Source organism: Manduca sexta, chromosome 10 (assembly GCF_014839805.1).
Source record: "Manduca sexta isolate Smith_Timp_Sample1 chromosome 10, JHU_Msex_v1.0, whole genome shotgun sequence".
NCBI lineage: Eukaryota > Metazoa > Arthropoda > Insecta > Lepidoptera > Sphingidae > Manduca > Manduca sexta.
Window position 1 is genome coordinate 10,751,306 of NC_051124.1, and position 16,826 is coordinate 10,768,131.

General features: G+C 36.6%; 2 protein-coding genes across 2 annotated transcripts; one reads left to right on the forward strand and one right to left on the reverse strand.

The window, feature by feature from the left end:
- Positions 1–436: 436 nt before the first annotated feature.
- On the reverse strand, positions 437–7,577 carry LOC115441912 (5-methylcytosine rRNA methyltransferase NSUN4). Its single transcript, XM_030166837.2, has 10 exons — positions 7,314–7,577; positions 7,052–7,238; positions 6,604–6,838; positions 5,979–6,157; positions 5,494–5,622; positions 4,598–4,781; positions 3,911–4,031; positions 2,985–3,109; positions 2,009–2,146; positions 437–1,525 (listed from the first exon to the last, which is right to left on the reverse strand). Exons 1-10 carry the CDS (start codon positions 7,398–7,400, stop codon positions 1,378–1,380), a joined length of 1,533 nt encoding a protein of 510 aa, XP_030022697.1. The 5' UTR covers positions 7,401–7,577; the 3' UTR covers positions 437–1,377.
- A 179-nt stretch (positions 7,578–7,756) lies between these two features.
- On the forward strand, positions 7,757–16,826 carry LOC115441922. Its single transcript, XM_037437207.1, has 12 exons — positions 7,757–8,157; positions 8,469–9,522; positions 9,926–10,106; positions 10,340–10,959; positions 11,972–12,167; positions 12,465–12,525; positions 12,559–12,633; positions 13,093–13,198; positions 13,692–13,786; positions 14,572–14,694; positions 15,320–15,449; positions 15,788–16,826. Exons 2-12 carry the CDS (start codon positions 8,567–8,569, stop codon positions 15,972–15,974), a joined length of 2,730 nt encoding a protein of 909 aa, XP_037293104.1. The 5' UTR covers positions 7,757–8,157; positions 8,469–8,566; the 3' UTR covers positions 15,975–16,826.

Below are 16,826 nucleotides of genomic sequence, written 5' to 3' on the forward strand. Positions count from 1 at the left end.
AATAATTTTCTGCTGGCAATGAAATAAGTACATGAAGACTAGATTGTTTTGAATGCAAATGAAAAAAAAAATTATAAGCGATAATTTTAATGTAGTAATATCATTATCACAAATAAAAACCTTTTTTCTTGATATAAAATGCGAACTATTTGATTAGAGTTGAACTTAATGCGTGTGATGTTACGGCTGAATTATGTACGGACGCGATAATGAGTTACTATGAACAGATACTGCCTAATTTAAAAAAAAAAACATATTTTGAAAATAGAATTAGAGCTTGGTTTTAGTGTGACGTCATTAAAGTGCTTATTGTGACGTCACAAACGCGCGTCAGTCGCGTATTGGTCATTATGTCATGTCTCTATAATGCGGTTGGAATGCGGACAAGGACCTCTTGCGCGAGAAAAATATATCATGTCTAAACATTAAGGATTATATTTGGTAGGTTTTTGCCATGATTAATACTAAATTATTTAGCGAATTTTAATACTAACACGCTTTTATGATTTTGAATGAGTACTTATTGGATCTTCATAAATGTATCCTTAGGCTATACTATATAGACTGCTATAAATTTCTTAAGTTATATTTTGTTATAAACTTTCGGTATAATATCAATAATACCTTTACATATATTATTTAAAAAATATATATATTTTATGAACTTATTTTAGACATACAATAGTTTGGAACTATATTTTTGTACTTATGATATTGTACACGGAATCAATTTGTACAATAATTTAAATACTTACTAAAATGGCGTATTTTTGTAATATAAATTATTCAAGTACTATATAATGTTAAAGCTTTATGTGTGGATTTTAATAATATCAATATTTATATCGTAAGACGTTCGCTTACCAAAGACAAATATGTACTTACCTCAATTACATATGCCGTGTTTTAAATAAAATTTGTATTATTATATTTTATGTTTATTTACACTTTTTACAAAGCCCACAGACATTTTAAATGCAATCAACATTTGAATTGAGAATGAATGAAAATAAGAACTTAGACATGTTTTTCATTCCTTCACACTACATAATCACAATTTCCAATTTTTGTCTGAGTGTCTAACCCTCAGGCCACATATAATAGCCCTTCTAATTTTAAATTCACAATACTGTCAATCTTGTGACTATCTTCAGGTCAAACAAAAAGGCTAGGATTACCAAATATGACGTGATCGCCCTTTTTATTTCGAATTCAGAATAACTGTTAATCTTGTGACTATCTTCAGGTCAAACAAAAAAGCTGGGATTGTCAACTATGATGTAATCGCCCTTCTAATTTCAAATTCACAATAACTGTCAATCTTGTGACTATCTTCAGGTGAAACAAAAATATTGGGTCTACCATAACATACACCATTCACTTAACTCTAACCAGCTTGGCGATATAGGTGGGTCCGAAGTTAGCGGCGACGTCGGGCAGCACCAGTTGTCCGTACTTGGGTGCGGCGGAACCCGCGCCTAACTTCAGCGTGCTGCTGAACCCCGAAAATGATGACGTCATGTCTCTGTAATAAATTATATTGTAAAGGGTAAACATAGATACAAGTTCTTATTTATTATAGTGAATGTGATTGAATGTGGAAGAGTTTAAAATCATCAGTATCCAAAATCAACGAAAGTGAATTGCTGTTGTAATTTAGAAATCGTCAGTGAATTTCTACTAACCACCGTTTTCAACAAACGACCACAACCACTTTTTCGACCGTCGTCAAAAGAACCAATTTGAACAAAGCATTTTTGACATGCTTCCAAATTACTTATTGTGATTGGTTTATTCCCGAGACTCAATCGAAGATTAAGATTTGGATCGTTAATGAAAACAGCTGTTGATCAGTAGTCACATGAAAACATTTGGATCTATTTAAAGAAATTCTTTCCAAAGACTTTGTTCATACTTGAAATCATTAATATCTGAAATCAAATATACCACTCGTGACTAACTTCAGAGCCATTAAAAATATACGAAACTTGATACAATGAACACTTACTTGACTGTCGCTACGATGCCATGTGATTCGAAGGCGTGCTTCAGCGATAAATGTACGACTCCATCGTTCTGCACCGGGCTGAGGGAACACGTAGAGTACACCACCGTGCCACCTACTTTCACTAGCCGAAGGGCGTTGCTGTAAAGAGAATATAATATAGTCGAGAATATTTAATATACGAGTTGACCCGACAGACGTCTCGTCTTAACTATAAATTTGCAGCGCGCATTCTGTCAATCGCTGACAGTTGTATCAAACAATTGACAGTTATATAAAATTAATACTTTCTTTAAGTTTTCTTAAATTTTCTAACGTTCCGCTCAACTTACTTAATTTTTCTTTCATAAGATCTTTCTCCTGATAATAACAAACACAACAAAAAAAAATAGTGAAATCGGTCCAGCCGTTCACGCATGATGGCGTGACCAAGGGAAATAGGGATTCATTTTTTATATTATATAGAATATACTATAGAGCCATAAAGGAAAAATGCTTTAGATATACCTGCACCATCAAATGTGACGAATACCGGGAGAAATAACATCTCTATTTGGTTTAGTACATCGCGCTATAACTGTTAAATGTTAACGTGATGTCATTAGATAAAAAAATTGACAGTTTATTTATATATTGATTGAATACTCACAATCTGGGATTTTAATAAAAATTAAAATGTTAATGAATAGAAATACCTTCTACACTAAATTTAGTGACTATATTACGAATTAGGGGCGAAATTTATAAACAATACTCTCCATGTTTTTAGATCGATTTCGGAAACGATGAATGATGAATCAAAATAAAGTTAAGCCGCTGAAGAGTTTGTTGGTTTGAACACGCCAATCTCAGGGACTACTAAACCGATTTTGATTTTTTTTCAATAATAGAAAGCTGAGTATGAATACTTTTATCCTGGGAAAATATTTATGGAAACACTTTCACACGGGCGGAATCGCAGGCAAAATTATAAACTCACGTCAACAACGCGGACTGCATCTCTGGTATCTTGAGCCGCTCCTTTATCCTGTCCGGTCTGAATATGTTGTTCTCGTCCACGTTTACAGAGTGTCTGTCTGTTGTACACGGCACGTCCACCAACACCTAAAACCACACACATTTATAATGTTCTATGTCCAATTTTATTACAATATCAGCCCTGTATTATATACTGCCCCACTGCTGGGCACGGGCCTCTTCTACTACTGAGAGGGATTAGGCCTTAGTCCACCACGCTGGCTTAGTGCGGAATTTTAGACTTCACACACCTTCGAAATTCCTATAGAGAGAACTTCTCAGGTATGCAGGTTTTCTTACGATGTTTTCCTTCACCGTCAAAGCAAGCGATAATCACAAAGAATACACAAATATTTTTTAGAAAAGTCAGTTAGTTCTATTATCCTTCGAAATTATGAAACAAAGTCTCCCACCGCGTCTGTCTGAAAGCCATGAACTCAAAACTTCGAAAATGTTTCAATGAAATTGGTATTGAGACAGTTTGAGATGATATAGGCTACTCTTTACATCAGGAAATAAATGGTGGGTCTTTTATCCCGGAATAACTCTATCACGCAGTCGAAACCGCGACCAAAAACTAGTAAAGAAATAAAATTAACTCATAGCGGCGCTGTACTAACAGATTATTCAATATTCTTGCAATTCGTTATTATTTGTGCGATTTTTCGCATTTTCCATACGTCTGTTGTGCGCTACATCGCGTATAATTACAACCTGATTATTATAAATTACATAATTATCAGCAGCCACAGGATGTCCAATTCGGAACACGGGCCTCCCCCAAAATTAATTTACAAAAACTAATTTATTAAGATAAAAGTACAGTAGATATATCTGCATAATAGATATTTTAATATCATCCTTATTTACCCCAGTTTACACAATTACCTTATCAAATCCGTAATCGTCAGTGAACACCCGTCCGTCGACCCGTTTGAACATAACACGTTCACTCCACTTATTGCTTGTTTCGAAGTCAAACAAATAGTCTTTGAAAATCTTTTTTGTTCTAGAAAATAAATTAAATTCGGTATAGTTTTTGACACAAACTAAGACATTTCTGCATAAAATTTAATTTAAAAATAATTATAATCATATAGCATGACATTTTAACTCTTGGTCTCTCGTGGCTCGCCGGCGAGCCAAGACAGCTACATGACATTTGCGTGTGTCACGGGATTATAACCTTATATACTACATAATAAGGTTATTTTTCCGTCACACGCGTAGCTGTTTGACAAGTCATGACGGGTTAATCTGGTTTGAAGTTAGTCACAAGTCAATCATTCTATTGTTTTTATTATAAAATCAAATACCTAGTGAGTTTCCCTTTCAAAAACTCACTAGTATTGGAAATTCTGGCGCATACTAGAATAATCCTTTAATATATGGTAGAAATATACTTTTGCTATATATTTCCTATCTACTGTTGTTTTACATTTAACAACTTCACTTGGCTTCTAGACCTTCACTTTTATAATGTGATATCACTCATGACTAACTTCAAGTCGCTCAAAATAAGAAGAAAACACTATTCATGACGTAAATATGTCTATTATACAAGATCAATCTCACCTATTGGACCTGGATATTGATACATCATTGCATATAATGATGTCAGGCAAGAGTGTTTGAAGTGCTATGAGCGCCTTCCCGCCTGGAGCCGAGCATAGATCTAGGACCCTGTCGCCGGCCTGTAGACCTAGTGCTAGTACTGCTAACACGCTGCCGCAGTCTAGTGGGTAGTAGTTGTATACACCTGGAGTACATAGATGGAGTGAATATTACGATTGTGATAAATTAACTTGATGGACTGATATGTCAGACATGAAGCTAGATACAGAACTGGGCAAAATACATGATTTGTTTTAATTAAAATTTACAAAATACTGTCTTGCATGTATTTGAAATACAAAATAATTTTAAGTCATGTAATTGAAATATAAAATACTTATAGTATTTTAATTATGTCTGTTTAACATACAAAATTCAGTCAGGTGTTAGGTAATGCAAATAGAATCGAATGAATCCAGCCTGTAAAGAAGAATTTCTTTTCATGAACAATAGATTTTATAATGTAGCTAAGCACTATCAGACATACTTTTGTTGGGGAACAAATAATTATTTTCAGAATGCACCCTTTAACAAGATTGCTAAATGTATTTATGTTTTAATGTATTTTAGAGCCATAAGTATTTGAAATACTAATTACAAAATACCTAAGGGTCAGGTATTTTAAAATCTAAATTACAAAAAACATTTTCAAGATTTAACATACATATTTCAATTTAAATAAATAAATTACTAAAACTCTAGCAATAAAAAGACACTAAAGTATTAGAAGGAAATGGCGATAGATAATTTACATTATCATTTCGTTAAATCTATACATAGATATTTATAAATATGGAAATATTCATTCTTTTGCTTAATATTTATTCCCTTTGCGACACATTAATAGAATAAAATACCTGTTTGACATCTCTTTGGTTCTGGAAAGTCGTCCCAATCACTGTGCATTTCATAAGTGAACACTTTTAAATGTTCCGGATACACCAATTCTGATTCAGGTTCAATAGCCAGTGGAAAGTCTGTGTTGGCTGAAATGTTAAATAAATTCAAGATTTTTTTTTGCTTACATCATGATTCAAATGTTTTGGTAGAATATTGTGTTGAGCGAGTACCACTTTTAAGATTGAAACTAAAATTGTAACGTAAATGTATTGCCTGAGGCGGCTTGTTCTCTGTTCCTTAATTTTATTCTCAATATCTGCAGTTGCTATATAAGTGACTTGACTTATAAGTGTAACAATATTCATGTATGTGATTAATAAAGTATATTATTTTATTTCTTTAGGAACCCAAACCAAGTATTTTTCAATTTTTTTTTTCATTTATTAGCACACCAATTATCCATTTGAATATGTTTTGTTTATTAAGTAATTATTATGCTTACTAGAATAGTATGAATAATGTGTGGACTCTGGTATCCACTCATCCATGCCCTTCAGTTTTGTGGCTGGTAGGAACTGGTACAAAGCTTCTGATGCCAAGCCTAATGAAGGGTCAATGATACGAGATGTGTCTATCTCTGCCTCTGCCAATGACTGATCCAGGGTTTTACTTCCTACATTTCTGTAACAAAACATGGATTTATCAAAATTTTATTATATGAATAATATCACTCAATATTAACCTGAAACTGAAATTTTACATTTAACTATTCATATACGACTCAAAAACCAGGTAGGGAACAAGTAGCTAAACCAAGATATGTTTTTTTTAAGCAATAATAACATAATAATCTTAAAACTTTCTTTTTACTTTTTTCCAGCACGAGCCCCCTGAACCTGGTGGTAAGTGGAGTGGGGTCCAATAGAATGGCGACTCACAAGTCATAATCAGCATTCAACAGTGGACACAATCACATTGGCCTGCTGGGAGTTGGAACCAGAAATACACCGGTTGGACCTGCTGATACACTTATATGGGTCGCTATGTCAGGTGTTAACACCTTGTTTACGGTGGATGCTGACCAGGTGGATATAAAATAAACATCACCAGCAAAAAAATATACTCACATTTTTTCTTTTACTTTAACTTTGTCAGTATCTAATTTATCTTCACTATAATCCAGCTTCTCTGGCATATTTCCATTCTGTGGATAAATGTTGCTAATTTCATCCGAGTGTAATTTTTCAGCAAATGCTTGTAATTTATTTGTGTGGTCTGGTGGTTCTGTCTGTTTTGGCTCAGGTTCATATTGATTTTGGAAATCTTTTTGTACCTTTATCAAATTTCTTAGACAGTGAGCTCCTGTAAATTAAGATTTTTTTTATTTTTAACTATTATTTTACTTATTCAAATAATAACAATAGTTTAGTTACAAAATATATAAATGATCGGTTACGGAATTTTGATAAAGAATTAATAATTATAATTTTGAAATTAACATTAAGTTCAGAAAAAAATTGGCTAAGAAAGCTCATGATTCAATTTATTATGTGACAATATAGTAGTAAAATGTACCTCTATTCGTAAGGTATTCCATAGTTTCTTCGGGATCTCCATAATTATTAATAACCGCTGCATATTTGGAACGCCGCAACAGACCTTCCTTTATCGACTCCCATTGATTACCGAAAATAGAGCCGTAGAAATCGTCAAATAAATTCATTGCCTTGTACTTAGGGCTATTTTTTTTCTTAAGCTTAGCCTAAAACAGTTATAATAGTGTAAACAATGTCTGCATAAACATTTTGAGAAATATTTTTTGAGAGAATTATCATACCCAATGTATTTTATTTTTATGCCTAGCTTGTAATAATAAGTAACTGCGTATAGAAGTACTTTTACAGATATTTGATATCGTTAACATTTTTATACAATACAGAATAATTCTACAATCACAAAATAATCAAAGTAAAAATGGCTTGATTTTTGAGGTTATGATCGTATTTTGACATTATATATTTTTTTGAAGGAAATATATTTCATACAGCCTTATTTGACATTTAATAATCTTGAATACAAAGAGCCTTGAGTGGTAACACAGTGTTATTATAAAAAAACAGAAAAGCGACCTAATTAAACATCTCTTAAAAAATCGAATAATGTAAAAAATATATTTAAATGTAACAACAATTTACGACACGTGCGTGATGAATTCCGAACGCGACTGTCAAAACAGACAGCTTTCGACAAAGATGTCAAAATATACCCATCTTGCTCGCACTCATGAACACAAGTGGCGTTGAAGTGGCGCGCGAACCCGAAAATCCCAGTATTGATTTGTTTACAAGAAGTACTGATACGGGATTTGGTTCAAGTATTCCTGTGTTATAGGTATATCCAGCAACCTTGTCAAATGATTGAGAGATAATACAGCGAGCTAATTGCCGTTTTTCGTGCTCGGTGTTATCAGCGATTGGTACCAGGGGCGCGGGGCTCCGCGATACTTTCGAGGGTTCTAAAGCCTTAAAAGCTTAATTGGCATAGTTTAAGGCGAGTTGTATTATTGATTGTACGCCCTTCGTGTCCCGGTACGTTTTCAGCTGTACTACTGAAACTCGATAAGATCTTAGCATGAGCTCTGAGAATATGTGTGTCATTGGAAATGAGGAACTGGGTCAGCGGTAAGTCGCTTTCTTTCGTGAAAAATAATGAAATTCGAGTGCTAAACATGGCGCGAAGTAGTGAACACATATGCGTGGCAGAAAATAGGAGTGAATCGAAAAAGTAATAGCTAATTATTATAATATTCCTTAGATTTTGCGATAAAAGAAAATTTATAACAATTGCGAATTCATTAATCGCATTTTAATTCGTATTTAACTTTAGATATTAGTAATAAGTAAATTAATAGATCCAATTTTATCTTATTGTTATTGATGCTCTGATAGATAATAATGTTCAATAGACTATATCCCTTTCACTCTCTTCCTAGGACCCACTCACCATGGATGATGCAGTGATTGCGTGCTAAGTGGAACCGTAAAGAGCAACCATGTATGGGATCTGTGTTGGAAAAGGCAACAAGCTGGAATGGATAGTGGCCGACTGGATATGGTCCCCACTGGGACTGTTAACTTGGACACAGTGAGAGCACTGCATCAGACAGTTGTCTCACTGAGGACTGCATTGGAAGTGTCTAAGAATGAACTGAAGGCGTTAAAAGAGAAATACAAAGAGCACTCTTGTGTAGAGTATGAAGATGTTATAGAAAAGTTGACACTAGAGAATCATATTCTGAGAAGGAAAATAATTGATTCGGGAGGCGAAAAGGATTTGAACCAACAAAATATTCAATTGGAAGTCACTTATAGTCCTAAAACTGATGTTGAAGGTAGTGACATAATAATAAAAACTGCTACTGAAAATATTGAGTCAGAAAGGGAAGTCCCTGAGCAGAGTCACTTGGTACAAGAATTTGATTCAACATCAGAAGAAGGCAACAATTATAGTTCTGCAGTAAACAACGCACAAGCATCAGAATCACAAACAGTTACTCCGGATATCACTCCGCGAGACGAAGCGCACAATACTGAGCAAGATTACAGTCAAATAACAAGTCTTCCACAGCAGGAAGAAGAGAAACAGCCAAGTTTTAAAACTAAACTAGAATTGCTGTCAAAGTTTGATGTACGAATCAAAGTAAGAACCTTGACTGACGGTGGTGCTCCCAGCACGTCAGACAGTGATTCTACAGAAGAAAAAAAGGATACTGAATTAGATTTTAAGCCTAATCTTCATTTCAAAGAAAAGAGAAAGCATTTTGAAGATTTTGAAGACCCCAAAGGGAATAAGATACATTTTCAAACAGTTTCATCTGAGAATATTAAAATGGCCGTGCCAAATGAAGGTGATGTCAAGTCGAAAACTGATAAGTTTGACGTGCAAGTACGTATAACGTCTGAGGAGAATCTTGTTGTAAAGGACAATGTTGAGAGAAACCGAAGGAAAGACACGCTCAATTTGGATGTTGATGATTTGAGCCTGCGGTAAGTTTGGAATGTTATTGTATTTCTTGTTCTAAGTCTCGTTTCATGCAAAATATTTACTAATTGCACCATTTGGTGCATAGATATTCCAAAATGAAATTTTGTATCTTAGCAGAACCTACTTAAATTAACTATTGCCAATTTTCCTTTCATATTTCCTACAAATGTTCTTTTATAATTTTACCATATCATTCAGGCATAATATATTCCTTTCACACACTTGATCTAAACATTCTAATACAAAAACAATCACATCCATTACTAGAGTCCTGTGCCTGTCAGTAGATTGTCAATTATTTTTAATATAAATTCATATACTGGACATACCAATTTTAACAGTGCTCGGTCAATAACGGAACAAGACTATCTTCAATCCAACATAACAATATTTTGTCCGTAACAGATCTTTGTCAGAAGGCGATAACTCAGTATTCTCTGAGGGTGGTACAACTCCAGCAGATGCTAGGACAGGCGCTGGGGAGGATAAAATGGAGCAGGAGGCGAGTGGGAATGAGTCAGAGGAGGTGGACGATATAGAACTCATATTTACCACTGATGAGTCAAAGGATATGAGCAATTTGCAGGTATTTGTATCTTTATTGACTGTTAATAAGGTTGTTTTTGTAGTTGATGTAATCTGATGGTTTGGAACCCGTTGATCCTACTTATTTATTTTTCGTTTTATAGGCAAACGAGCTTTTTCTTTGTAGTATTAGATACATTAATATTGTGGACGCAAAAAAAAATTGTTAAATATATAATTTTTAAAATTGTGTCTACGAAAATTAAAATTACACCAAATATTGCACACTTTTAGGAGGATCTCGTCTCAATACGAGAGACGGACCAATGGGCGCCAAATTCCGCGTCCACCACAAACTCAACGCCGGTCCTCATAAAGTTCCACACTCTAGACCCCGACTTCCAACCAGGCCACGAAACGGACAACGCGGAAAATGAAAATCAAGAAAATAGCAGTTTGCAGAACGTCATATCTGACTCCTCGTTGAAGATCAAACGGGTGTCTTTACCCAACGATAAAGAGATCAGACATGTCGCGTTCAACAGCAAGGGGAGCTTGGACCTACCCGGCCGGGGTATCTTGAAGAGTTTCGACAACAAATCAGATAATATGTTGTACAGGAAAAGTCCTAACGCCAGTACTAGAAGGTTGGATAGTGTGGACAGCCTAACCTGCGAGTATAATAGAGGCTTGAGTTTCGACAATACCAAGTCTTCGAGTTTCGAACTTGGGTCTAGCATGGACATCCTACACAGGGATGAGAGTGTGGATTGTTTCCAAAGGACAGGACGGTTGGGGCATCGGTTTTCCGTTTTCGCTGAGAGGGATATATCCAAGTGCGGTACTTCGGAGGATGATTTGACTGTGAATTTGAATGCCAGGAGGAATACGTGCCCAAATCCTTTTCAGTATAGGTAAGTTTAATTATTTTCATTATAGCAGACGTCTGAAATAATAGGCTGATAATAGTCAATTACCGTTTAAGATATATTGTATTCATTCAAGCTGCTCTGTTTGTTTGTTTGGATTCCGAGTACTATTTTCTATTTCAATACCTTTTTTTTTGTCGAAGACCTAAAACTCAATTGAAGAATTAAATTACATATTGTACCACGCCATCACGCCATTTCGACATCAGACCGATTTCACTTTTTTTTTGTTGTGTTTGTTATTGTCAGGAGAAGATTCTTATGAAAGAAATAATTCAAAAAATACCGCGGAAAATTAGAAAATTTAAGAAAGCTTAACAAAAATATTAATGTTATATATTTGATAGAATGCGCGCTGCAAATTCATAGTTAAGACGGGACAACGTCTGTCGGGTCAACTAGTCGTAAATAGTTTTATTTCAATGTCTGACATTCGCGTTAACATAAGAAACCATTATACCGTAAGGTAAACCAGAGTCAAATCGGCCACCGACATAAAACGGTAATCGTTGCTATATCTATTGTATTGATATATGCATTTTTGACGTGACGTCGTCGCATTCGGCTAAATGAAAATTATGGCTTATGCTAGTATGCTTGCATGAAAAGATCTCGTTATGAATATGTCCTCGATTGTACCAAACTAGCAAGTAATAAATAATGATACGATATTCCAATATCATTATGTAGTTGTTGCAATTTTCGTTTTATTCAGTAATTTCTCGAACTTTGTCACCTGTGAGCTTGTTCGTGGCACAGTAATATGGCTTCACTACTGTCTACACATTTATTGAGTACAGTAAGGTCTAAAAATGTGAAATGAGCATTTTTTTAAATTTGTGATTTCTCCTTTTTCGTACCGTTTTTTGAGCAGTGTTCATGTAATCAATTCGTTATGTTTTTTAATTCATATTTTTATTAGTTGTTCGTTTTTTCGTTCTTTTTTAATGAAAATTAAAGATTTGTCACTAAGGTCTCAATGTTATCACCCTGGCAGTGTGTACGGTAGGCCAGCGAGTCGCTGGGGCGGCGGGCCTGGCGCTGCTGGCGGGGGGCTGGGGACCCGCCCCACCACGGGCAGGTGGCGCGCAGTAACTAGGGAGAGTGGCGCGCCCAGGCGGGACAACGGCGCTCAGACTGAACTATCAGCACTGCCACCAAGATGGACGTCTGAGGGATATTTGGCGCATAAGGTAATTTTGTATGAATTATGAATGTTTCGTACTGAAGTTTTTATTGTGTTGGCCTTTCGGTATTGTAAGAGACCATTGATTACTATCAGTTGATTAGAGACCATTGATTAGTAAGCTAATGTAGTCAGTTAATATAAAGTAAAAGTAGAGTCAGGATTCGAGCAAAATATTGTAGTTAAATTAAATTTAAAAGTATTATACATTTTGCAAATCACGATATTACCCTAATAAATCAACCTGTATAACTATTGAGTGTTTATTTTAGAACCCCCTATATATAATAGTCGTGTTGTGTAGATGGGCGTGTATGTCGCGGCGCCGACGCTGCCGCAGCGCGCGGGCGGTGCGGGCGGCGCGGGTGCGTGCGCGGGCGCGGGCGCGGGGGGCGCGCGGCGCGCGGGCGGCGCACACGTGGCCCGCGCCGCGCGCACCGACGAGGCGCGGCGCGTGCTGCTCAGCGACATCGGTACGTTATACTACTATGTATACTGCAGCGCAGTCACCTGCCATTCCCCGGAGCCGCCTCTAATGCGTCGATAAAGGCTACCGCGGTGTTTTAGTCAGTACGCCGACGTACATAGCGTGCTGGCAACCCCGACATACCTGCCTTGGTTCCTCAGACTAATGCGGAATCTTAGTGATTTCTCCGCGAAAAAAAAGTGACTTGTCATTGGATTGGTGATTGCTGAGTACAGGGCATGTGGCGTGTAAGATATCAACATAGACAATCACAAATTTATTCCTTTGAACAATAAACATAATTAACAATTTATACAAAAAATATCAAAGTATACCTATGTATTTATCAAAATTATTTTCCTTTGCACTTATCAAGCCTAAATTCTGAATCCTTAATCTAACATGAGTCATCAATTAGTTCCACAAGTTCCTTTTCAGTTCCATAATGAAACGTTTATTATTGTAGGGTTTACTTCAATGGTGCCGGAGTTGTCCCGCTCAGCGGACCCCGTGTGGGCGTTGTCCAAACGGCTGCCCAATGTGGACGAGTCGACCACTAACTCCACAGCCAAGTGAGAACCTTATACAATGACAAAATTTCATAAAAAAAATCGGTATATAATTTTTTTTCTTAATCTTTATAACAAACATGTGATTATACGTGAATTAAAAATAAAGACAAGACAGAAAAAAAACTTTTTGAAAATATTTTTTTTTTCCTTTTTTTTATTGCTTTGAATGACGAGACAAGCTTGCCGTTCGTCTAATGGTAAGCGATACGACCGCCCATAAATAGTAGAAACACCATCCAACACTTTAAATTATTAAGTATTGTTTGGTACTACACTGCGCTTGCCATCCTGAGACTTGAGATGTTAAGTCTGATTATTTCCTATAATTACACTGGCTTCAAACTGGAACACAACAGTGACTACACGTTGCTGCTTGGCGGCAGAAATAGACATTGCGACGGTACCTACCCAGGCGGACTTTCACATATGGGACCTTACCAGTGAATGTATTGTTATCTAGAATGTTTTTTACAGCTCGATATATTTTTTTCAGGTTCTTATCTCGCGGCTCATTCCGGTCTCCATGCCTCAGTATTGACAGGAGCGGGGACTCGACACCATACCCAAACTACGCGTCTTCGTCTAAAGGTAATCCATACATTTTAGAATGTAAGGGATCAAACAGCTCACCGGATGGTCATCAACATTACTTTAAGTAAACTTATCTAAGGAAATTGTGGGTTACCAATTTTAAAGAGGAGTATATCTGGTATTCCTTGACTAATTATACTTATAACCGAGTATATTGTATCAATAGCCTAATTTTTACGCAAAAATTAAATATAATATGGACGAATTTATATTATACACACACACCTTTTATTTAGGTTTTTCTGCTCAGTATCAGCCCGGAGTCTGGAATTATTGCCCGATATGGCGATAGGCTCGCCCCCTATCACATCATGGGACGGAACACACTTGGCGAAAAGTGGGTGCCCTAGTTGCGCCTCTGCATACCCCTTTGGGGATAAATGCGTGATGTTATGTATGTATGTATGTACCTTTTATTCCTGAAGAGGTACGCAAAGGCGCAACTTGTGTACCCATTCCGCCATGTGTATTCCATTACATGATATGGTAGGGACCGAACTTATCGCTAAATTGGCCATAAATTCCAGACTCCGGGTTGATACCTTGATATTGAGTAGAAAAATCCAATATCAGTGCTCGACCCGGGAGTCGAACCCGAGACCTCAGCACTACAATCGTACCGTAATACAACTACACCACAGTTATTTATTTAGTGATGAATTCGGTGTTACAATATGACATTATCATGACACATAATTAATTTTATTTAATGACGTCATCGGTGTAACAAAATGTACAGCACATTATCATGACGCATAACTCGAGTATCCGTTATACTTCAGAGCCGCGCGCGTGGCGCAGCTCGCTGCCCGACGTGCGGCGCGACGACACGGACGAGCTGCTGCACGAGGCCGAGCTCTACCTGCGCAGCTCCATCGACAACCTGCGCTCCACGGCGCTCGATGGTCAGGGTTCAATATTATATTTAAGAACTAGCGACCCGCCCTGGCTTCGCACGGGTGCAATGCTGACTATTTAATGGATGTTATTATTACACATATAAACCTTCCTCTAGAATCACTCTATCTATTAAAAAACCGCATCAAAATCCGTTGCGTAGTTTTAGAGATTTAAGCACACATAGGGACAGAGAAAGCGACTTTGATTTATACTATGTAGTGATTAGGTGTATTAACAATTTTGGCTACATCTTACAGTGAAGGTGCTGTTAAAATTTATAAGCAAGCTAAAGACATACATTGTTTTTTTTTCTGTTAAATTAGTTTTAGTGATACAATGAGACTGGAATAATCTTGTAGATTAAAAGCCTCAGGACCGGTTCCCAATCAGTACTGACCAACGTAGTAGCTACTGACCTCCCTGAATAAATCGTTTTTCTTTAACTCTTTCTATTTTTAAATCTACAATTTCTGTGATTTTGTTTTGTTCAGTGACTTTTGTGACTGACTATACTTGGCTAATCTAAATTGATAATGACCAACATGTCCAAAATCGGCTAGGAGGGTATTATTTTATTATAATCTAATATACAATCGTAATAAAATTTATCATAAAATATATTTATTGCAGTGGACAAACCCGGCGATCAGTCCTCGGTGACCGGCCAGCCTTACATTCCCGCAGAGCCGCGTCACCTGCGGCTCGGACACACCGTCAAAGTGATCACACCTTACGGACGCATAGCCGTCGGACGTGTCAGGTAAATGCTCAAATGATTCCCTTATTACCATTACATGCATGATAAAAATATTATATAGTTATGTCGTCTAAAGTCAAAGAACTTATTTAGCAAGATGCGTAGTGCTGACAAGGGGCTATCGTATCGCTAGAAAAAATAAATTGTATAGAACTTGACTTTATTAAGTACAATATAAATTGCTACCAAACATATACAGAATTCTTTATGTATTTTATAATTTAATTAATTAGAACAGCAGATAAGCTAATTCCACCAATTACAGAGCAAGAAAATGTATACAATAAGTTATACTCAAATCTACGCTACTTACCATAAAGGTCATTTCACAAAATTTCTAGATACGTGGGCATAGCGGGTGGCAGTGCAGCGAGCAGCAGTGTAGTGGTGGGGACGGAGCTCCCCGCCTCCCACGCGGCCATCCGCAACGACGGGACCCACTGCGGCCGCCGGTACTTCCTGGCCGCGCCGGGCTGTACAGCACTCTTTGTCCCATTCAACAAAGTCGTCATGGCCTGGGCTAACTAAATCACGGTCTGGCCTCAAGCCGACATGGCCTGGGCTCAAGCCGACATGGCCTGGCCTGAATAAAGCACCATGGCATGGACTAACTAAATCACCATGGCCGGCTGACTAAAGCAGCTATTGAAATGGAAAGCCGGCGTAGACTGGGCTGAATAAAGAAGCCCCGTAAATGTATATTTGTATAGCGTATATGCTGGAAAATAATCTAATCAAAAGCTTAGTTCAAGACGATAAACGTAATGTTTCTAAATATAAAATGGCCGATATCATGGTGAAAACGTATGGCTACGGAAGCTACATAAAATTGCAATGGCGAAAGCTCTCTAACCGAAAATAAATTAACCGATGTCATGGAGTGTTTGAAACAAAATCATGTGTTATCCAATATGTATTTGAAGTGTCTACTAGTGTGAAAAATTGTATATGTTACTTTGTAGGGTTTCAATCAATGTGGAACGAAATGTATATAGCATGGAACAAGTGTTACAGTGCAATGATGTGGTTGCATCGTAAAAACAAAAAGGCAAAAAGAAACCGTGAAATTATGTGAAGAATGGCGCGAAACATACGTAATTGAACTTTATAATCATGTACATAAAGTTCACGTGTCATTATTGATCTAAAAACATTGTTCAGTCAATATTTTTGATATATAACCTTCAATTACCTAGGTAGACGGGTTATAATCGCATTTGATCCGGCCCGATGGACCATAATCGATTTGACGGTATTTCACAAAACAAATCTCAAAAATCTGCAAATCAACTGTGAAATAGTGTTTTTTGTGAATATTTTAACGCGAAAATTAAACGCTTGTTTCAAAAGGAATTGACGTAAGTGTGAGCTTCTATTACA

Excerpts from the sequence above, each read along its gene's own strand:
- LOC115441922 (XM_037437207.1), top strand. The coding sequence starts at position 8,567 with ATGGATAGTGGCCGACTGGATATGGTCCCCACTGGGACTGTTAACTTG. Across the intron at positions 12,168-12,464 it reads AGGGATATTTGGCGCATAAG|ATGGGCGTGTATGTCGCGGC; the intron begins GTAATTTTGTAT and ends CGTGTTGTGTAG. Across the intron at positions 12,634-13,092 it reads CGTGCTGCTCAGCGACATCG|GGTTTACTTCAATGGTGCCG; the intron begins GTACGTTATACT and ends TTATTATTGTAG.
- LOC115441912 (XM_030166837.2), bottom strand. The coding sequence starts at position 7,400 with ATGTTAACGATATCAAATATCTGTAAAAGTACTTCTATACGCAGTTAC. Across the intron at positions 4,032-4,597 it reads TCAATATCCAGGTCCAATAG|AACAAAAAAGATTTTCAAAG; the intron begins GTGAGATTGATC and ends TTTATTTTCTAG. Across the intron at positions 3,110-3,910 it reads ACGATTACGGATTTGATAAG|GTGTTGGTGGACGTGCCGTG; the intron begins GTAATTGTGTAA and ends GTGTGGTTTTAG.